We start from the raw sequence: 22,642 nt of genomic DNA, 5'->3' as shown, positions 1-22,642 counted from the left end.
GCAGCACACACCTCTATATAGTGGAGATAAGCTTAGTTAAAGCACTATAAACGCTTAATTTTAGTTGCCTGCTTTCTTCTTTTAAATGATGCACTAGATATTAGAACACATGGATCACCATATGATATTCACCCACGGCCTCTAAATAATTTCTAATTAAATTCTTCTCATGCAGTTTTGGTCTCACCAACCAAACTATGGCTGTAACATGCAGCTGACTTGTAGGTAAAGTGAGGCATGAAAAAAAAAAACCTGCAATATAAACGCTGATACATAGTTTTAATTCACTACAACACAGCCTTTTCAAGAGATGGAATTACAACAAACATATCAGCAGTTATACTACTGTTTCTGTGATGCCTTAGGTCTACTTGTCAGAGCCATTGCTCGGTTGATGAAACTGATACAGTGTCAAAAATAACTTCCATTAAATAGCTGTAGGAGAATATCATGCAGTGATCCAAGTACATATTGATGCCTAAGGCATCATTTGAAAGAAAACATGGCAATAAAAAAAGTTGGTGTCTAGAGTCCTTAGTGGGGACGTCATTACGGTGGGTGAGAGGACGTGCTCGTACAATTTAGTGCTTGACAGTTTGGTGTGACAGTGCGACATCTGCACATCCCGCAGACTGTTGCCACCATTAGTACGCAAGGCAAGAGCCTCGCCAACCTTATGGGCCTCCATGTTCTTCTAAAGGCTTTCATAAAAAATTGGGGTGAAGTTCATCATGCGCAGAGGCATAGAAAATGGTCATTTATTTGTTTGACAGCCACTTTAAAAGAAGGAAACATACCGTTTCTCAGCCATCAATATTTATGCAGCAAGCTTCCGGGTCACAGTGACTCTCACCCCGTATAACACGTTTCTGTATGACACTGGAAGCTTCTGTAAGGCAACGGTACAGAATTCATCTAACCTCTGTGCATTCTCAGTCAGCCAAGATTGAAAAAGTATTACGAAAGTGTGCGAGTGCTAACATTACAATGCATCAGGCGTTTGAGGAGAAAAATTGAGAAGTCTCGGTGAGGCATTCAGTCTGAATCCGAGAAATCATCTTCATCCTCCGAAGAGCCTGGCTGGCCATCCGACAGTGATGCTACGCTTGAATGCCTTGATGAACCACGCTGAGCCCTGCACAGACCAGCGGTGATTGAGCCGAAGTTTCTGCTGCAAAACTGGATAAGCCTTCTTTCAGTTTCACACTGACGCCCTTTTCAGCTGATTATTTGCAAAGCAAGATGTAGAATGGTAAGGTGACCGTGTTTCCATGCCTTCTGCACTTGGTGCCCGCAAAAGTAGAACATGATGAACTACATCCAGAAGTACAATTTGGCGACAGTGTGCTTCGAAACAAGCACATGAACACAGGCAAGAAAGTATGAAGAGAATGTCCATAGCAGCCATCACCAATACAGAAGTCAGAATGCTCCACTTATTACAAGCACATTACTTAGTTAACAATCCTGACCTATTCTACTCCCACAGCAGCACTCACACATTGCAAGAGAGAATGCTTCGCAGTCTAAGCATTAATGCCCACTCGAATGAGCAGCACCGGGATCTTGAAAATTTGAAGCACACATCTCTAACTCACTCTGTCATCCACAGAGTTGTCTCCCATCATTTCTAAACGACAGCTAAGCTCCTATTTATCAGCTTCAATTAAATTTAACTACAGCTTTCAAACATCGTGCCACTTCTGCATTCTGCAAGAATTTTTTGCAATCACTAATTCCGGTTTGCACTACCTTCAAGCAACAGAGGTGCACAGCAGACCAATACACGAGACAGATACGACTAGGAAAAATGACTATGCAAATTACAGTGCCGAAAGCTGGCCATCACGGCTCATTCAACACTGCCATCAACATTAACACCGTCGACAAGCTTCTCCAACGGCTCCCACATGCCATCCAAACAATACGCAGCAGCACTACTGCATTCACAAGACAAAATAGACAAGCAGTCCACAGTAACAACACAGGTATAATTTGGAAAAGCCTTGCTTGGCAGCATAACAGCAATAAAAGCTAGACATTATAAATGTCTAGTATTTTTGCACCATGAACCTGAAGCTTTTTCTGCGTGACTATAGTGCAATTTTTCAGTCAATAAACAATGCATAATAAGTGGGAATATTTAAGCTATCTATGTTTCATTTCCACTGTGTTCCCGAAATGACCGCACCAATAAACTTCTGCGCTCCATTCCTAATCAGGCTTACTGCTCTGAATGGAGCTAGAAAGTTATAGAATGTTAAGACAGAGTAAACATTGTATTCATAAAATAAGCAATAAAAATACTTACTCGCTTGGCATAGGAGCCACTTCTGCGCCACCTTGGGCCATCTCTGCACACATGAAGAAAGAAAGAGACAAGTTACACTGATCAAAGACGGTCAACACCAGGGTTTGACCTGGCGGACAGGGCACATCCCCTCATTCCTTTTGTTTCACAGGCTGCACGCATTCTCCAGATGGCCTTATTTAGTCTGCCAATAAAGCAAGCATTGAATTTCGCAACTGGCTATTCAGGCCAAACAGCAACCGTATTTATTCAGGCTTCAAAAAAGATGGTCGCGAATTACACGGAGATTCCGTGAACATGCCCCAGAAAACTCTACAAAGGTATACCGTACATTGCCACGCGTGCATCGAACCCCCCCCCCCCCGCCCCATATCGCAAGTGTCTGGCCAGAAAAAAAAAAAAAGAAAGTTGACACCAAATAAAATCGCGCATTTCCACCTCAATCTGCTCAAAGCATAAAAACGTACAATGATACAATCGCAAAGCCAGCAGTCAGAGGCAAATGGAGATAAGCGGCGACAAAACGGTGGCCTCACATGCTGCCTGGCTCACTATAGTAGGATACAGCTTTAAAAAAAAAAAAACAGCAGTTGTTAACACTGGACCATGATCCGCAGCATCCTGCATTACTCCTCCAGCCAATCACAACAGTAAACCAATCAGCTTTTTAATGTTTGACTTTGTTAAAAAAGTCAGCTTTCAAAATTATCGAGCTTAAATTTTTTTTTTCTAGTAATTAGCTTCATGCTTAGGTAACAAGAAAAGTTTTAAAAATGGACAATTTTTTTGTTGTGCAGGAATTCTGTGCGGCAGTCCTGCATGTGGGTAGAAACTTCACTGCAGACTTAACTTGTATCCAATTGTAGCGGTAAACCGAACAGCCCATAGTTTGATAGCTTCAGATTCCGGCGTGACGAACTTGTCAGAGAGTACCTGAAGTTTGCATTCTCAAATGTTTGTCTGGGGAAGCGACTGCCAATGCGAGCGGTCAAAGTAAATTGCACTCAATTTCCAAACTGATTTCCAAATGAATTCACGACTTTTTTCTACACATGGAGCTCCACGTGTCCTGCTGGAAATGGACGCCGGCACAAGGCGAGTAGTGCTAGCCACGGATTGGGCGAAACTATCTTAGAACCCTATACAGGTCGCCTCCATGTGTAAGTCAACCCTCCCAATTTCGATTGATTGTGTTTGTGTGATGCAGTATATTGCGTGCTATAAACTTCAATTTCTAAGGGAAGGATGCGCTGAGATGCAGCCGTTGCTGCGATTGCGAAGTTGCTACACCCTCCAATACAGAAAATAACCCTGGAAACCGCTAGCCGTTTTTTAAATTTATTTTCATTATATCTCTTTCACGGCTACTTAGCTGGTGCTGACTTGATCATTTCCGCTAGTGTCTGTGTGTTGTAGGGATGGGGGGGAGGGGTGTTATCAATGCGACTGAGGAATGCTGGTGCTGCTTCCGGCACCCTAATCCCGCTATCTCGCCCAAAAAAGCTAGTCGTGCTCGTCCCTCACGCTATGCACACACCAGGTATGATTTTGCTTTGGCTTGGCCTTGGCAACACATCTTTCTTAGAGCCGTGTGGCCCCTGTTGTTTTCGCAAATGAGCAGAGTAGCTTCCCCATTGCATACTGCTTGCAGCATGGTTGGTGACAGCCGGCGCCAAGACACAGATTTTGCACTTTACTGCAGCAGCCTATTGCTTACCGTTATCTCCATTTACATCAAACCTGTGGACACTCACTAAACTTTCCCTTTTATGCTGTTTGAATCACCGCACAGTAATGCAGCTCACCATTACGCTGCCCCTACTGCATTGTGGCAATAGCCACTAATTCCAGCCAGTGACTAGGGCAGGCAGAACCTGTTTTGCCTGTGCAGAAAACCGCTAACAACAAAAGCGCCACTGCACATTCCTGACATTGCGGCATGAAGGGAGTCTACACGCCGTACCATATGACCTCAATTAGTCATGGTTTTACATGTTGGAAATAAGGTGCAATAAGGAGTTCATGCTCAGCTACCATGGCCCCATCAGCCAACAAAATGCGTATGACACCAGACTTGACAGCGAATGCAACAGTGTAGGCTTTATGCAAGGCCATCCCAAAAGAACACTTACGGCGCACGTAGGGCTCCAGGCTGCGAGGCACCATTCGGCGTGCTCGTTCCAGGTCTTCGGGGGAGCAGGAGCCCTTGTCGAGACCCAACGCCAGACCCATCCTTTTGAGCACCTCAATGTCATCATGGATCTCAAATGTGCCATCGAAGTGGAAAAGGTACTCCGACCTAAACCAAGCAAGCAGACAAAAGCCACACAACCAGGAATTAACAAGCTAGGCTAGGACCATCCTCTGACGTCTTCCAGCATGAATAAGGTACTTAGTTTTCTGCGACCGCACGAAAAAATGCATATTTGTTAGCAGTCACATCTTTTTATTATGCTATTCTCATTACAGACGTTAGTAGGAACAACATAATTATGGGAAATGACTAGTTTACCTCACTGCATGAACATAAGGCATAGGAAGAGTTTTAAAACAAGAAGTTTAAAAGAAAATTATAGTTATAACACAATCTCAGACTATTGAGACAAACCACAGCCGAGGGCACACCCAGAAAGCGCGGATGGCACACTAAGATACAGATTCAATGGATACATAGAATTTGTTGAAGAGGCAATGCTTCAGATGCATGTGGCACAATCAAGCAAAAAAAAAAAAAAAAATTGGCAGCAGCTTAGCTCTGCTATGCCAAGATATAGGTACGTAGCATGAGGTGAGGGCGAGGTGTCCACATCTCGGTGGACACCTGACGCATAACTGCCCTCTTGGAACAGTGGACACGTCAACCGTGCTTTAAGCTAAGTGGCGGTAGTGACAGGTGTGCGCTGCATGCGTTGGCATTGACAATGTTGAGCCAGAAACGCGGCGCTCAAGCCAAAGGCCATCAGCTACCCTCTAAAGAGTGCACCGGCACGTCTGCCAGGTCTATGACGTCACGGTTCTAGAATGCGCAGCTGGCGGGTCTCCCCACGCAGCGGCAGGGGCTCCGGTGCACCAGCTACGCAGCTGTGACATCACTCGCTCCTCGCACATGCGCAGCTTGGCTCATCCACTATGATGCGAAACTGCTCATCCACGGCCAGTGTAGCTCACGCTACAAAAAACCCTGAAACGTAAATGCATGCAGCTTTCCACGCACCAGCAGCAACCATTGCTGCAGTGCTGCCGCTACTCAGTATTTCAAGCTGCCCATATTGTGCCTATTTCATCTTTCCTTTCCCTACTCCACTAAACTCCTTCTCAATGACCCATACCGCCTTCTTTCCACATCCATAGCCACCTTCTCCTTTGCACTTACATGTTGTGCGCTTTACCCCAGGGTGATTGAAAAGCTGGTTTCTCCTAGATGGTTGCAAGTTTGATGGCCAAGTTCCTTTGGTTCCTCCCCCCCCCCCCCCCCCCCAAATAAAGCTCGGATAAAAAAAAAGAGTTTACATTATGTATAAATGCAAGGTGCGCACAGAAACATTAGTTGATGTTTCCTGCGGCACGCTACAGGTTATTTGTTTTTAATCTGAGAAATTTAACATTTCTGCTACAGAAAGTCAATGGCCCTAAAATTAAAGGATAGTGAAAAAAAATTTTCCACTGAGATTTCTCACCAAAATGATAGCTGTGGCACAGAGTGTGACCACTCTTCTGAAAGAGAATTGAGCAAAAATTTATTATTTTAATGTTTCTCAAACCTCTGCACCTGGCGGCCGCCTATGAAAGCTCCGACAAAACGAGATGTGAAGTCAACCCTACCAGTCGCAACCTGTAATTTATTATTTTAATGTTTCTCAAACCTCTGCACCTGGCGGCCGCCTATGAAAGCTCCGACAAAACGAGATGTGAAGTCAACCCTACCAGTCGCAACCTGTCCCCAGCTTGGACCACACGAAAGTGGACACGTTTGACATACTTTCGCTTCGCTATACAATCCATTTCGTTCGGCTTCTTCATGTCCATGCTTCAAGATTCTCTGCCTGCATCTTGTGATTGTGTACTTGAAGTGACCATTTGCCTGATTCGGCCAGAAAAAACCGGAAGTCCTCACCATCTGGCACGCGCAGCACCATCTTGAGCGTGCCAGAGGAATGAGTGCTGTATCATTCCAAACATGAGCGAGCTTGCGACACTTTATCTGACTCGCAGAAGCTGCATTTATACCTGGCTTCCAGGTATGATACCACACCTAAGGCATTGTTAGATCTTTAGGATTCACCACACATTTGTGCAAGGTTGAGAAAAAATGCTCATAAGCACGGCATGAGAATCCTCAACTGCGCACTACCAGCGAGCTTGCCTTTTGCATTTTCGTTAGCGGAACTAATTAACATATACATATATATTTGCATATGAAGCTGCATGCATTCTGGTGAGAGCACAGCGCACAATGGGGCATAGGGCATGTACAACCTACGACTCGGACCCGCGTTTTCGGATGGTCTATTTTGTAACGATAAAAGTTGACTTTGACAGTATACTGCCCTATTTAACCATGCCAACTGTCAACGCAGAAAGGCTTAACCGGCATAATGTGATGGTAATGACGTCAGTACTGTTCGTTGCATGGCTTTGGCTTTGCATCTGTCTGTACTTGCATGCCATATCGAGGTACAATTATCGTGAAAACAAGGGCACTTTAGAATCGGGTAAATACAGTAATTCATTTCAAGACAACACTTGTATCCTGCATCCTACCTTGTTATACAAATGACCCTGCAGGAATAGTGATCTTCTTTCTGGCACAACACATGCCTGGACATCCCACCAACAATGGCAGCCGCAAGACAACATCAACATTACCCACGATCAGCTACAGTTTACTACAAGGGTAACTGATGTGAGAGGAACAGAGAGGGTCACCCACTTGTCGCTGGAGATGCTGCAGTCGATGACATTCTGCTTGTTGGTGTTGATGATGATGAAGGGGAGCGGGATCGTGGAGGCTGGTGCAGGTGCCTGCCGGCTGCGCTCCAGGGCCTTGTTTCGCTCTACAAGGTTCTTGTAGGCGATCTGCTGCAGCAGTAGGTCATACAGCTGCTGGCGCTTGGCGGCGATCTGCTCCAGGCGCCGCTGCTTTTCCAGCTCTAGCCTCTGGCACTCCTGGGCCGAGTTGGTGGGTAGGCCTAGCCATCGGATCTCCTTCTTCTCCTTGGAGATGATGTTCATGGCCATGAGCACATTGAGTGCGTCGTACACCCGGCGGCGGATGTTCTTCTGGTCATAGGCCTGGTCAGCCGCCCCGGCACCCCCGGCCCGCAGCCCAGCCACCTCGGGTGCAGCAAACTCGGCCACCAGCTCATCGGCCACCTCGTTGTACGAGGTGGTCCCCTTTCTCTGAACCTTCTCGCACACCTTCATAGAGAAGTGGCGCAGGCCTTTGCTGCCCTTGTCCCCGCCACCACCACCTTTGCAGCGACGCTTGCTGCTGTCATAAAACGCATCAAGGGAAGGAGAGGGGAAGAAGTTAGACGATTGGGAAACATTTTTCTGCCATGACATTCCATTAGTTCTGAAGGGAAATCAAACAGTGAAAAGAGAATACAGCCACTGACCAATTTTTTTTTAGCTCAAAAATTCAGACTTCATCGAAGGACCATCACACACCTCACGTGAACGTGCAAATAGCCACAAGTCATATTTCACTCTAGAGCAGGGGCGTAGCCAGGGGGGTGCTTATGGGGCTTCAGCCCTCGGCAAAATTTTTTTGAACTGTCATGCACCGCTGACCAAAACAACCTCCGGCGCCGGAAGTCATTCTGGATTTTGTCACCTACAATGTCTTTTTCAGACTAGAAAATAAATTTAGGCGTGAACATTGCTAAATCGGGTTGGATTTCGTGGCAACGCCCATGCGCCTGGAGTCACGTAACGCAAGCATCAGTTAGCATCATGATCAAAATTACCATGCGAATACGAAAATTTTGAGAACATCAATAACCGATCTTGATTGCCCTTGCTTATTGAAAGCCCTGCCCACGCGGCGTTTCCCAACAAACACACTCGGATATTGGTTATTTCAACTTGCGGCATCATTCGTGGCTTTCGTTTGTCCTTCTCTTTCCTTTGTATCTAACTGCTTTTATTTTTTCTTTGAACCAAAGGAATACCGTTCTGTAAATATAGGTGCAGAATAATTGTCGCCGTGCAGGCAGTTAAAAAATACGTACTTTCGTATTGATTTCTGCATTGTTCCTCCATTATTCTAACCATATGGTGCTGTCGCGACCACAGCATGGCCCAAGTACATATCGCGACTTCTGCTATCATAGTTTTGTTCTTGCTTGGATCGTCTGTCTTTCCGTGTGTAAAGTTCACTATCTGTGATTGCGCAAGATGTTTATTTGCCTGGTGATGCATTACATAGCGTGACTTTTGCTTAGATACGTAGCTTTAATGGAGACATACGTGTATTTGAATATCTTGTTGCGAGGTTTTGTGTATACATACAGTGACTTTGTTTCCATTGACACTTTTTTGTCCTTTATCAAGTTGTATCTTCGCATTTATAATACTCCACTTTATCTTTGCACTTCTGACGCATATTTTGCAGAACTCCTCGTTTATACATGTGCTCGTTGTTGCGACTAAAATTTCGGTGCAATTACTCGCAACACATGACCGGTGACAGCTGCTGCTGCGCGGTACACTGGTACGAAAGACAGCGTTGTTGAGATTTTTCCCTGGCCGTTGCACATGTACAAAAATGTAAAGGTTCTCCAACGACAGATTCATTAAAATATTGGTCCTCTATACTTGCTAATTTCATGGCCTTTACGTTTTTCATAGCAGCTGCATGCACTTCTTTGCTGGTTTCGGACAGATATAGTTCTAGACTTCGTGTGATATTTTCTTTACTTATTAAATACGCAAAAGCATGGAAGCATTGGTACCAGTTATGTCTGCCGCGGCTTTTAAGACATACGAATGCATTCTTTGATTTAAAAAATGCATATTTTACCTGTCTAGAGAGTGCGTAGCGTTGTCTAATACACAATGGAATTGTCAATATGGCAATGCAGTTATTATTATTGCGTTTGATCCCTCCACAAATTCTATGAGGAGGCCGCGCTGCAACATAAGCCCCCCCCCCCCCCCCCCCGAACAAAATTTCTGGCTACGCCACTGCTCTAGAGAGCCTGAAAGTTTGACTTTTCACACTAAATTAGTTACCGGCGAGTATCGTTGCTAACTAGTCAACCATTTGCCACTCCAGAATGTGCCAACTTGGATTAAAAAACAACTTCAGGTCTTCACTCTGCTGTAGCCTACCAATAGAAAAACGCACAGTGGTGACTTCTTACATGAATTTGCATGAAGCTTTGCTGAACGCCATGTTCCATGTGAATACTGCATGAAACTGCACTACTTTCACTCATCGTGCCTACATGTTCAGACGATGTATGACATTCTGCACACAAAAATGGCATTTCTGGCTGATGTCACCTGTGCAGCAGCATCAGGAACAAACCGCAATAAAAGATCACCGTGTTCGAAAAAAATATTTTAGTCATGAATTTTCCTTTACCCTTTCAGGCCCCCCTTTATTTTTTTCACTGAACTTCAAGTTCCCGCTTGTAAAGCAGGCTGCACAGGATATGCTGACCATTAATCCCCAGAATTGTTTGCTCACAGGTCAGGGAAGTCTGGGTCCTCGGTGGCCCGCTTGGCACTCCAGTGGGCGGCATCAGGCGCTTGAGCTCCCGGTAGCCGGCTAATAAGTGAGCGCTGGCTCAGGATCTGCACAGAAGCACAGCCAATGAAGCAGTGGACGCATCTCTCCATGCACCAGCCACCATAGAGTCGCTATTATGCGCATAACCTATGGATGACAGCTGCTTGGAACAAAAGCAGAAAATTTCAGTTATGCTGCCACCAACCCATTATTTAAAGCAATTTTGGGAGCACTGAAAAACTAACTCTGGAGCACTTTGGAGTAGCTGTTAGGTGCCTTGGACCAGTTGGACTTATTCTAGGCATGGCTTGCTCATTAAGCACCTAATTTTGAAACAGATAATCACAGTGGAACACCAATGATATGTTTTTAATAAATATGGTTCACTTCACAAAAATGTAAATTAGCATTTCTTGACGCACAGTCTGTGTGGCTCCTTTGCTAGTGCAGTCCACATTTACGTTGTCCTTAGCACGGAAGAAACTTCACAACACATACGATCTACCGATGGCAATGGCAGAGGTAGCCGGAATCTCTTTTGAATTATTTTTTAATGTTTCACCTCCTTGCGCTAATGGACTGCGGGGAAACCATTGCAGCAGCTGACTGTCGTAGCATTTTTGCTCTGCGTGCTGCATTCTTCACACAAAATCGCAATCTTCACACAAAATCGAAAATAGGGCAGATTTATCGCTCATTCGTTCTGTTGTTGGCAAGAGGAGGCATAGCGAATATCACTTGTGCCATTTAAAAGAAATGAATATGCCTAAAAACCCAATAAAACTGACAAATTCTCTCTGAAATGAATATGACTAAAAACCAAAAAAAATTGACGAATTCTCTTCGAAGTGGGTGTCTTGGGTGCCGCCAAGTTGACAACGCTACTTTTCTTAGCATAAGTAAGAGAATGCATGCTAAATTCGAAAAACAGCATACGTAATGTGAACGTATGAGAAGGCTCAATTTGAAATAGCATTTGGCACATGTGCAGTACAAAGGACGCTATTTTATAGCATTCGCTATGCCTTTGCATATGTCTGCATGCTCTATTAAAAGTTTCTGATAAGGCACTAGTAAGTAAGAATCACACAGTACACTATAACGTCCTGTATGTGCGAATGCAATGAATGCAGGCAATAGCCACTTTGTATGGAGCTTAGTGGCTGTGAAACAGAGCATGGCAATAGTCTAGATTCCTCAGAAGAACAGCTTGCATAGTTTGTTGCCATAAGAATGCCATGACCTGTACACACCAACTAACGTGTACCACACAGCTATGGTTAGTGAGGTGCAACCACCATGGCCTGAAACTGTGTTCACAAGTGCCAGAGCACTTGCAGGCTCCCTTACTCCTTGAACACAGCCTCTTAAAGGACTACAGACAGCAAATTTTTTATTGCATATTTCCTTCTTCCAAATGATGCGTTAGACATTAATAACATGGAATACCGTGTGATATTCATCTACGACAGTTAAATTACTTACAATTGAATTTCTTCTTAGCAATGTTTCAAATCTGGTTTTATCAACTGAATGATGGCGGCGAGTTGTAGTTGACCTTCAGGTCACGTGATGTACGAAAAAAAAAAATATGACAACATAATTGCCGATATGTCGTTTGTTGTCATTCCAGCTCCTGAAGCGGGCTGGTTTAAGTGTTGTAGTGAATTAAAAACTATGTATCAGCATTCATATTACAAGCTTTTACATGCCTAATGTGACCTAAAGGTCAACGCCATGTCCCAGCCTTCGTTCAGTTGATGAAACCAAAACAGAAACAGACAGGGAGAAGAACCTCAATTAGAAATTATTTAGCGGATACAGGCAAATACCACATGATGATACATGTCTTCTAATCTCTTGCGCATTTTTTTTTAAAAAAAAAGATCCAACTAAAATTAGGTGTCTGTAGTGCTTTAAGAGCTGTGTTGTCACACGGGAATGGTTGGTTGGTTGGTTTGTTTATGGGGTTTAACGTCCCAAAGCGACTAAGGCTATGAGAGACGCCGTAGTGGAGGGCTCCGGAAATTTCGACCACCTGGGGTTCTTTAACGTGCACCGACAACGCACAGTACACGGGCCTCGAATTTCTCCTCCAAAGAAATTCAGCCGCCGCGGCCGGGATCGAACCCGCGTCTTTCGGGCCAGCAGCCGAGCACCATAGCCACTGAGCCACTGCGGCGGCACACGGGAATGGTTCTTCCACATAGCCAGTATTCTGCCTAGCCTTTTCAACAGAGTTTGAAATTTGCAGACTTCGTTCACGCTTTGAAAGAAAGAGAAGTGAACAAACAAATTAATACGCAATGGGAAAGCCGTGTTGTGCACCCTATTTTTCCTTGTACTGTTTCCTTTCAAGCATTAATGCCAGGGCAAATAGACTAGGCTGGGGACTAATACGGTGCCATCCCGCCTTCCGCCATGGCCTGCAGAAAATGGCAGTGTGGTTGATCTGGAGCCGTGCCTGGGATGTGCGGAAGACACATACCACAGGTGACCCCTTGGGCAGCAGATCCATCTGCAGGCTGCCACCCACCACCATCACCTGCTGCTGGCCGCTCATGTCCTGTACAGGCAACAGTGCACTTTATATTACGCAGGAATCAAATGGGGCACACAAGCACTATTCAAAACCTGCAACATAGTTTACAGCAATCATCCTCATTCTGTGACAAATTTAGGCCTCTGAGCCTGTCTCAGTGTGACTTTGACAGGTCAATGGAAACGGCAGAGCCGACTCTCATAGAGGTTACTCTCAAACAGTTCGACCTAGGACAGTAATGCATAGGGATCCACACAGACTTTTCAAAGGCCCTCGACTGCCTCATCATTAAACACTTCTAAAAAAGCTGCAACTCTACAGAGCTCACGGTGTCGCTTTATTATTCCTAGTCTTATCTGCGGCACCAAGTTCAATATGACAGTGTTGTAAACGCAATTTACTCATTTGAAAACATAGCTACAGGTGTTCCTCAAAGGGGGTCTTCTCATTTTGCTCATTAACAACCTCGCGTCTAAGAGCAAAATAAGCCCGACTATATATTGTACCAAGGTATCTAGCAAGCTACTCTTAAAAATGATGTTTGTTGACTTTTGCATGCTTTCACTGATTACTTCACTCCAAATTCCCAGACCACTGAACAGGTGAAAAAACATAGTGGCCTCTATGATAATGCACAATATGTATGATCCATTCACAGCAAAAAAAAAAAAAAAAAACTATTCACTGAAACTGCCAACCTTGCAAGAAACCAAATTTGCTCTTCCTGCTTGAGAAAGAAGATTTTTTCCTGAAGGCAGAAAAAGTCCAGTTTTTTAGGCTGCGACTTATGATGCAGTCAGTGCTTTTCTTCCAGCTCTTTAGAATTGGTGGCTACCCTTTTCCTTTTCTTCTGAGAATTTGATGTTTTCACCAAGTGTGGACGATGAACAGAGACCTCGCACACAAATATTTTACTTGTCCTCCTCAACAATTATCACATCCTAACGCCATCAAAATGAGGTACGAAAAAAAATGTAGAGTACAAATAACACAAAGCATAATTGTGCTCATGGGAAAAAGTTATGACAGTATGAATTAATGTTTACACGACAAGAGAGCTGCTGAATGTTGTTGTGAAACATCGTAAGCTGCCTAACATGTTCTGCAAGTAAGATGCTCTTCTCATCGGAGTTCGGACACAGGAAAAGCGCATTTTCTTTTAGTGGCTGATGGGGGAGGCATAGCACGGTGCATTCCTGCAAAACACAAAGCACCACTTGCAAAACGGATGACAAGCAACAGCTACAACACAAGCAAGACCTTTAGCGAAACAACTCCTTCCACGCTTTCCTGCAACCCCTCAAAAAAAAAGCATAGCTGTGGCTGCAGAATGGCACAATGAACACAGCCTTCTTGATAGGACAATTTGCCTGGTACACTCCACATGCATACAGAAGTGTCATACACCATACTCATTATACTGCAAAAATTTTTCCTTCAGTCTTTCAACAAAGTACCCTTCAAGGCCGACACAGGCTAGTTGGTTTATCATCAATAGAAAACACTGTTTTTTCCCACCCTGTCATTGAAGGCACCCATTGTTCACTCCGACGTTTTTTTCTACAGCAGCATTGCTGTGGGATAAGTGCAAGATTTTCACATAAATAACAAGATTTATTTGGTCACATATGCTGTACATCAATGAAGATACAGAAGAAGGTCCCAGAGCACAAAGGATGTATTGGGAACTTTCATCGGTTATTATAAGCATCAAAAAGTAAACAACAAAATACCAACAGCAGTTTTCAGTGAAAAGAGGGCAGAAAGAAACAGTATGAACAGAAATAGAGGAAAGCAAAAACCAAAAAATATGCGTTATACAGCAGTAACAATAAATCATGGTAAGGACATTAAAAGTGATACTAGTTTAGGTTTAAAATACCCAAAGATTGCAACAGTTTAATGTTAGTGAGAAGCTGATTCCAAACTAATAATGCAGAAAAGAGACTGGCTTTTCAATCGTAATTAGTATGTACAACCAGTAGCAAGTAACTGCCCAAGCGGCGAATCTAGTGGAATTGTATTTAACTCACTAGCTGACTTGGACGAGATAGGCTTGTTATAAACTGACTCTCATTTCTGGCTTCAGCTTGTCATTTATTTTCAGGCATTCTAGCTTCGGTTTAAGGTGAATAGGCCTCGTCCAAAGCAGGTGAGGGCCGTGGTCACACCACAGCATCAGCGTACGTTAAAGGAGCGGCGATCAGTGACTGCTGAGGAAGTGGAGGAGGAGAGGGCAGTACCTCGGCGACCTGCTCCTGTATGACACGCAGGGGGCTGGGAGTGAGCGGTGGCGCAGGCACAGGTGGGCTGGTTGAAAAACACAGCTGGCAGGCGACTTCCTCGTGGACAAACTATTGAATGTGCTGGAGGAGCAACGGGTGGTCCAGAGCACCGTCCCCGGGAAGAGCCAAGCTAGAAATTGTGGCCTCTTGAAAGCCGGATTGGCGGGTGGAAAGGCGCTGCTTCAGCAGCTCATCGAAGCTTTGGCACTAGCTTATCACATCGGACAGACTGAGAATTATCTGAAAGGCGTCATATCCAGTGCCTTTCAGAATCGGCCTCGCTCATGGAAACGTTGATGCGCTTGCAAAGGTAGACGACATCATCGATGTAGCTTGTAAAGTTTTCGCTGCTTTGTTGTGCCCGACTGCGCAAGCGTTGCTCGGCACGGAGCTTACGTACAGCAGGACGGCCAAAGACCTCTGTGAGGCTGGTTTTAAGATCTGCCCAGCTGGAGATGTTATCCTCGTGGTTGTGGAACCACAGATTGGCAACGTCGCTCAAATAAAATATAACATTGGTGAGCTTGACGCTGTCATCCCACTTGTTATACGCACTTACGTGTTCATAGGAGGCCAACCAATCCTTCACATCCGTGTCATCCATGCCACTGAAAAAGTCTGGGTCACGCTGCCGCGCTACGCCGGAACAGATGACAGCTGAGGGAAGCGGTGATGCAGGTTGGGTGGTGGTTTCAGGCATCGCGAATATAGGAAGCAATGCACGGCTGCAAAGATCCAGAGTGAGGGGATCACTGGCACCTCCACCACGTGTAATGTAGGACGTCTTCCAAGGCGCTGCGTTGCGAACGACTAGCAGTACAGTCCCAGTACAGACCAGAGGCAGCGATCAGTCCAGCACACGCATGAGCATCGGCACCTTGTTTCACTTGCCGTCTTCTTCCTTAAGCGCCAGCCGCCGATGGTTTGGGAGCCGAAGGCCTGTCTTACACAGTAAATAGTATAGCGCAAAGTCAAAGATTGAAAGGGTGTTGTTGTTTAGTCTTCTTGTAAAGGTTCTCTTTTTTTTCCTCATCGAGTTTATTAAGTTAATGGTAACCCAGCGGTTATGAGCAGCAGAGTACTTCTCGCATTTTTTTATATTTCAGTAATTTGGTCTAAACAATTTTTTACTGTACACACACCAGTCTAGGTTACCAACAGTATCTCACCTGAGTATCCTATTAACCTCAGTATCTTTAGGGAGACCAACTATAGACTCCAGCAGAGATGAATCTTCTCTGCAGTTTTGTCTTCCTGCCCAAGTTCTCAAGCTCTAGCTCCTCACTTTCTATTGTCTGCTTCTTCTTTTTGACTTCCGAAGGACAGGTCCTACTCTTGGCTCATAGTATAAGCAAATACCTTCAACTTCATAAATATTAGCACACCAAGGAGGCTGCTATGGTTCCTGACTGCATCACAGATGGTTCACTGAGAAATATATTATAGTTCTGCCATGTGTTTCAAAAGAACTTTATTGTTAATGCTAAAGCTTTTTCTGTTACGCTGAGAACAACTCAGACCGTCCTCATGCTCACGTCCGGGCATTACTGATGGTTCTCAAATTCCAGAGTGCATGAAATTCCCTGTTATACTCCTAATGCTAAATGCATATGATCTGGCAATGTGCTTGACCTGCTTGATGCACCATGAGCTTTTCAGGTGACTCTTCTCCGCCAATTAATGCTTTGTAGAAATCTTGCCGTCCTTTGGGGACAATACACACTTTCCTCACCATGGATGATTCACAAGGCATGGTGTTTTAACAAGCAATGCACAGTGCGAAGCACAAGAAAAAACAGACGTGAAGCCACTTTGTATTTAGCTGCATCACTGGTCAAGACTGAATCAAAGTTTTTTAAAAGTTGCCACGCGGAGAGGCAGCTACCACCAATAAGGAGGAGGCTTTAAAGTATTCATAAGATGCGTAACACAGTGCACTACGCTGAAATACCCTATACTCTAACGCCAGATGGTGGCGAAAGTCACTGGCTATTGGAAGACTGAAGTTTCAAGAAAGGGGGCAGCATATGGAATGGGAGGTAGTAGAAGAAACAAATACATGACACAAAGCAGCATTCACGATAGGCAGCACCTGAGGTCTGGCAAGCTTCAAAGGCATATAGGGAGTGGGATCAGTAACAGTGGTGGCATCAACATGAACAAGGTAACCATCACATTATGACCCCTCTGGACAAACTCAAATGGATCCGTCAAGACTGGAGTCTGTCCGTACCCATTTTGATCACTCATCAATTGATTAAACAAATGTTCCATGCCTAAACACAAAGCAGCCCCCGCTGCTGTGGTCAGCAGTTATTGAAACCTAGGCAGAGCATTGGTACAATTTCATAGAAAGACAGCAGTTCATAGCAGCATGCAATAATGCAATGCAATGGTGTAATGCTATTGTGCAGGTTAGCACAATTGGTGCAGAATTTCTACCACTGGGATGTGCCACAACCAGAATTGGTGCAGCTCCCAGCCAAGTTTAAGTGTGGAAAATGCCTGAGTGAACAAATGTAAAGGAGGATAGTGCAATGTGTTCAGGTATGAAACTGACAGCAACATATTATGATGCATATGCATGGGAAAAATTGCTACACACGTTTTAACTGGGATCACTGCAGCCAGCTTCTCTGGAACTTGGTTCTTTTATCGTACGGCTGTATCCATGCCTCAGCATCTGCAACTTTTTGAGGTGACTGGGTTTTAATCCACGAATGCACTTCAGGGCTCACACGTCACAATTTTGAGCCCACAGTGCAGAGCCCACAATGGGGAAGACAAGAAAGGAGCCTCTACGGCTTTACAAGTGTGCACAGCATGCATGGCTAGGAGAAATGTGGGTTATATATTTAGGTGAACAGGGTACAAAGAACAATACACTTCTTCAGCAGTTGTACACAACATATCATGGGTGTAATTGTAAAATTGCAGTGATTAGCGGTGAAAACTGTGAAGTATTCTTACCATGCAGAAAGCCATTATGCATGTGCCGAGAATGCCTTTCATACCAGCTTTGCAACAGCAAATAGTTAACCATAACCAAGTACTACACAACTTACAGGATATGATCTCTATGGCTTACTTGGTCAAGATAAATGCAGCTGCACAATGCAGATTCTTCAACTTCATAGACTCTAGGTTATGTAACTTTTCTTTGTAGCCATATGGTTGCACGCTGGTGGGTGTTTCATAATTACCCCCGAAATGAAATCTATTCCAAACCTTGGCCCATTCTGCTCAACACACTGCACTGATGCAGAGAATAGTTTGATTAAATTTTGCCCCTGAGCCAGCGAAATTACCAGTGCCACATTACTTTTAAGCACTATATGTTGGCTGCATGAATGAAAAGTTGGGGTTCTCTGAAGACAAAATGCCCTTGGAGCAGCCTTGAGCACATACTGCAGTAACCTGCTGCTTACCAATATGCTAACCATAGGCATCCTTCTTTTGCATGCGCACTGCTTTTGGGAAAGAGGGGCAGCCCTTCTGATGTTTTTCCGTCAGTACAGCAATGTTTAACCTCACTTTCAAGCCCAAAGGTCCTACCATGTTGTCTCCCATTAAAACTCATGTGAAATGCTGAATGCACTACTAAATGACAAATAAATTGATCAGCTCAAGCCAGTAGAGTTGTCACCAATTCGTATAAAATCAAGTGTGCATCGGCTACAGAAGTGCACAACTTTTAAAAGCGACACGGCATAATCAGAACAGGGGAGAAACGTCACTGGCGCCGAATCCACGACAAGCTACTCGCCACTGCAAACGCATATGAAAGCAAGCTGTCCCCGGCAATTCGCCACGTTTGAAAAGGAGTGCGAAATCGTGCCGGAAAGTTTTTCCTTCCCGTTTCTGGCGCACAGCTCTGCGCAAGAATGGCGCATTTCAAGCGCAGGTATGAATGTCTCGTGACGCCGGGCATTCAGGCTAGCCTTGCGGAAAGATCCATGCCGAGCTCCCGCCTTCCACTAAGCGCAACATTTCCGTTGATTTACCACTTTTTATCACTGCCAAAAGACGTCGCGCGAATCCGAATAGGCCCTAGGGCTTTCCGTCCGCTCAAGTTGCTGAACCTTTACGCGAATACAGTGGGCGCATTCTTTGAAACCTGCGCCGATACTCCATCCCAGCCGCAAGGCCAGTTAAGAAGTATCCAGCCAGTAGAGATCGCAAGAAAAGACGAATGACCCGCAATCCATACAGTGAGACTGGTGCATTTCATGCGCAGGTATGCGAGTCCTACGACGTCGGGCATGCAAGCTGGCCTTGCGGAAAGATCCATGCGGAGCTCCAGCCTGCCACAAAGTGCAGCATTTCCGATTAATTACGGCTTTTTATCTCCTGTCAAAAGACATCCCGCGCGGATCCGGAGAGGCCCCAGGGCTTTCCGTCCGCCCACGTTGCTGAACATTCACGCGAACACTCTGGATGCGTTCTTCGAAACCTGCTCCAATACTCCACCCCAGTATCAAATGTAGTCAGAAAAGTATTGAACCAGTAGGAATCGCAAGTAAAGGCTGGTGCCTCACAAGCTATAGCGAATCTAAAGGGTCCCAACGGAGCATTGTTCTGGTTGCAGGAATCGAGATTTGGCGAGTGCCCGCGGGGCCCACAACAAACTGCAATGCGTGCCTGGGCGAGGAAGCTGTCTCGGTGATGTAAATGGAACAGTTCTGAACAAGCTGCGAGTGCGGAAATTCAGCGATGAGCTGCGTTCAACCGCAACAGCGAAGCGAGCTCACCTCAACGGCCGGTAAATGGCGCTTTTTTGGCGCCAATATGCAACTAACACAGCCACCAGGTGTCGCCGCTGACCACACTTGCTTCAGCATTTGTGTCGAGAGTGTTGAAGTAATTTTTCACTAAGCCCTCTAGTGAAAAGCAGTGTAATTATTTTAATCCGGATTTACCCAGTACTATCTCTGCTTGTTTTTATTAGCTACGCAAACAATAAAACATAATTAATAAAAATAAAATAAGTAAGTAATTTTAAATAATAACAGAAAGCCCAGTAAAAGTTACGGCAGTAAAGGCGCCAAGATGGTAAGTCAGCGGCCAGTCTCCTTAACTCGCAAATTGGTTGCAGTTTTATTTGTGCAGTGGACTTGCTCCAAGGCGCTTGCTCTTGCGCGCGGTACTGTTCGTTGATTTGCGTGATGTGTGTGCTGCAGTTTTCCTCCAAGATGTGCGATGGAACATTGGTGAGGAGCCAGCATCTTTCCGCTTGCTTTTATGCGTTGCCTTATGCTTCTGTTTTAAGCAGTAGCGTAATGGGCAGGTTCTTAACGTAACCCCGCGCGAGGCGTTGTCACTTGAGGGGGAAATATATGAAGTTTGTTTAACTCATTTATGTCCTCTACAGATTTCTAGTTATTACCTTACTACTCTCCCGTTAGATTAAACAGAGTTGCTCGCGTTAATTCCGGCTTCGCGCGACTTGAATCGGTTGAGAATTTCACTTTCTCACACTGCCTGATTGCAACCAAATGTTCGGCTTAATTGTCGCGTACGCTGAACAAGCAAGCATTTTTCCTTGTCGCCCACCAGAGGCGTCACTCGTCCTCTAGCGCCAAGTGGTTCGAGCAAGTGCCCGACCCGGATCTGGCTGCGCATTTGTCATTTTTTCAAGAGTAGCTGTCATCGTAGCGCGATAGATGAGAAGACACCGTCCTAAGTGCTCCTGCACATTAGCCGCCTCTAGGAGTTAGTCCGTGTGCTGCAACTTGGGCTGCCAAACTGTGATACACAATCACCCGCAGGTTGTTTTACGCATTTACTCTTTTAATTGGGTGCAAAATCTGCGTCAGCCTTGTGTGGAGCGCTAGAGCGGCACAGTGTCCTGCAAATAAAGCGACACCTCTCCGCAGCTGCTAGTTTCTAGATTCAACGCTTCCGGGTTACTAGTCCAGCAAGATCGCGAGTGCCATCGGTTGCTGTGTATTGTTGGTTTGTGATCTAGTCCGCATTGTCCAAGCGCTGAACACAAGGATAACCCGGCTGTAGTCGGCTTTAGTGCGTCGCATTTCAACTGGCGCCTGTCAAGGTACCACAAATTGTATGCCTCTATTCACCACAGGAAATATTCAGAGGGCTAGATTGTAAAAGAGGCTGGAGGGTACCTCAGTAACCTTCCATTTGCTGACAACATTGCCTTTCTGATTAACCTAAAGGAGGAAATGCAGCACATGCTGGGTTGAAAAATTATTACGGAAGAAACGAAAGTAGTTTTCAACTGTTTTGAAAGGTAACGACAGCTTGCAATGGATAAAGAGTTGTTAGAAGTGGCAAAAGAGTACATTCATCGGGGGCAAATAGTGACTGCAGATCTAGACCATGAGAGTGAAATTGTTGGAGGTTAAGGATGATGTGGAGTGCATTTGGCAAGAAGCATAGTGAACAGCTTGCGAATATTCCTGAAGAGGGAAGCATGCAGTAGTTGTACTCACATATGGGGCAAAAACTTTGAGGCTGACAAAGAGGCGTGAAACTTAAGTGTAGAGACTGCAGTGAGTTATGGAAGAGAAAATAGCACTTAAGTCTAGAGTGGGTCAGGGGACAGATGAAAGTTAATAATATCCCAGCTGAAATAAATAAGAAAGAATGGGCAGGGTGTGTAGTGTGGGTAAAAGATAACTGTTGGTCGCTTAGCGTAACAGGGTGGATTCCAAGAGAGGGCAAGTGTAGCAGGTGGGTGGCAGAGATGAGGAAGTTTATGGGCATAACGTGGTCGCCGCTGACACAGGAAACCAGTGGGAGAGGCCTTTGTCCTGCAGCGGACTTATAGAGACTGATGATAGTGATGATTTCAGCCACAGCAGGAAAGGAAAAGCTGCAGTGAATCAACTTATTTTAGGGAAGGATGAACTTGGGCGAGGGAGGGATTGTGCTTGGTCTGTCACCAGGTGCAACCTTGCGTCAAATGCAAAGTGCTGGAGGTGGCAGCGGCAGGTTCCTTGCTTGGCAATACCCTGTCTTTATAGGCCTGGACTTTCAGGGACCTTTTCTCGGCACATGCATGCCGCACTAGGAATTACTGGTGCCAAGGGCTTATGAAGCGCAGCAAGACAGAAAATTACAGGGATGCCCTAAACAGAATGTGGACAGAGGTTATATCTGGGCAACCTGTCCCAGGATGCTGAATTTGCCAAACACTCTCTGCAGTTGTCTTATCTGCATGGAGATCCACGGTAGAGTGAAAGGCTTGAAGGTGGGGTTCTTGACAACACAAAACAAAATGAACAAGACGAACAGAAGCCCTCTTGTCGAAACGTTGGCTAGTGGTCTGGCTAGCTCTGGCTAGCTCCGTCTCAATCCTGGTCATTTTTGTTTTGTGTTATCTGCATGAAGGGCTGTCTGAGGGACACCAGTGCAGCCAAGTTGGGAAAGGTACTGGCAGTGCTCAGAGCATGTAAAACCATTGCATACCCAATCTCAGTAGTTCCTCGCTGCACTACCAAAGCAGTGATTAGTGCAGAGGTGATGTTTTGATGTGGCAGAAGAGAGAGAGGGAGCTGTTTAGTTGAAAAACAGAGAATTCAGCCAGCGTTTAAATCTGCTGACTCTGCAGAATGTAGTGCCAGTATAAAATGGGCATATGGGACAATGTTGGTTGGTTTATGTGCCACTTCATGCACCCATGCCTGTCCTTTGCCTTGGTGCAGATCTTCAGATAATACCCATGTTACTGAAACCATTTTTCAGATGGTTTCCAGCTTCCCTCTGTACTCACTTCTAGAGGAAGTCTAGCCTGTTGCTGA

General features: G+C 45.2%; 2 protein-coding genes across 6 annotated transcripts in view; one reads left to right on the top strand and one right to left on the bottom strand.

Moving 5' to 3' along the window:
• Positions 1–720: 720 nt before the first annotated feature.
• Dp (transcription factor Dp) lies at positions 721–19,703 on the bottom strand. Of its 4 annotated transcripts, none has more exons than XM_089543016.1 (8): positions 19,628–19,703; positions 17,482–17,565; positions 12,538–12,615; positions 10,008–10,114; positions 7,242–7,802; positions 4,444–4,610; positions 2,312–2,354; positions 721–1,135 (listed from the first exon to the last, which is right to left on the bottom strand). In XM_089543016.1, the coding sequence occupies exons 3-8, from the start codon at positions 12,610–12,612 to the stop codon at positions 1,036–1,038; spliced, it is 1,053 nt and encodes a 350-aa protein (XP_089399142.1). In that variant the 5' UTR covers positions 12,613–12,615; positions 17,482–17,565; positions 19,628–19,703; the 3' UTR covers positions 721–1,035. The 4 variants fall into 4 exon arrangements, with proteins under 4 accessions (XP_089399142.1, XP_089399145.1, XP_089399143.1 ...); XM_089543019.1 differs by having other exon boundaries at positions 7,242–7,799; XM_089543017.1 differs by having other exon boundaries at positions 17,482–17,559; positions 19,628–19,694.
• A 248-nt stretch (positions 19,704–19,951) lies between these two features.
• The window catches only part of Cdep (Chondrocyte-derived ezrin-like domain containing protein), a 58,901-nt gene continuing 56,210 nt past the window's right edge, over positions 19,952–22,642 (top strand). For both annotated transcript variants that reach the window (XM_089543015.1, XM_089543014.1), the window contains exon 1: positions 19,952–20,086. The gene's annotated coding sequence lies outside the window, so the exon portion shown is untranslated. The remainder of the gene's footprint in view (positions 20,087–22,642) is intronic.

The sequence above is a fragment of the Amblyomma mixtum genome, chromosome 5, assembly GCF_055824585.1.
Source record: "Amblyomma mixtum isolate Tamu chromosome 5, ASM5582458v1, whole genome shotgun sequence".
In the NCBI taxonomy this organism is placed as follows: domain Eukaryota; kingdom Metazoa; phylum Arthropoda; class Arachnida; order Ixodida; family Ixodidae; genus Amblyomma; species Amblyomma mixtum.
This window is presented reverse-complemented; position numbering and strand designations above follow the sequence as displayed.

Bases quoted from the DNA above. Each gene is read 5' to 3' on its own strand.
- Dp (XM_089543016.1), bottom strand. From the start codon at position 12,612: ATGAGCGGCCAGCAGCAGGTGATGGTGGTGGGTGGCAGCCTGCAGATG. The intron at 10,115-12,537 runs GTATGTGTCTTC...GCTTCTGTGCAG, and splicing joins TGCCCAAGGGGTCACCTGTG to ATCCTGAGCCAGCGCTCACT. The intron at 1,136-2,311 runs GTAAGTATTTTT...TGGTCTGTGCAG, and splicing joins GTGGCTCCTATGCCAAGCGA to GGCTCAGCGTGGTTCATCAA.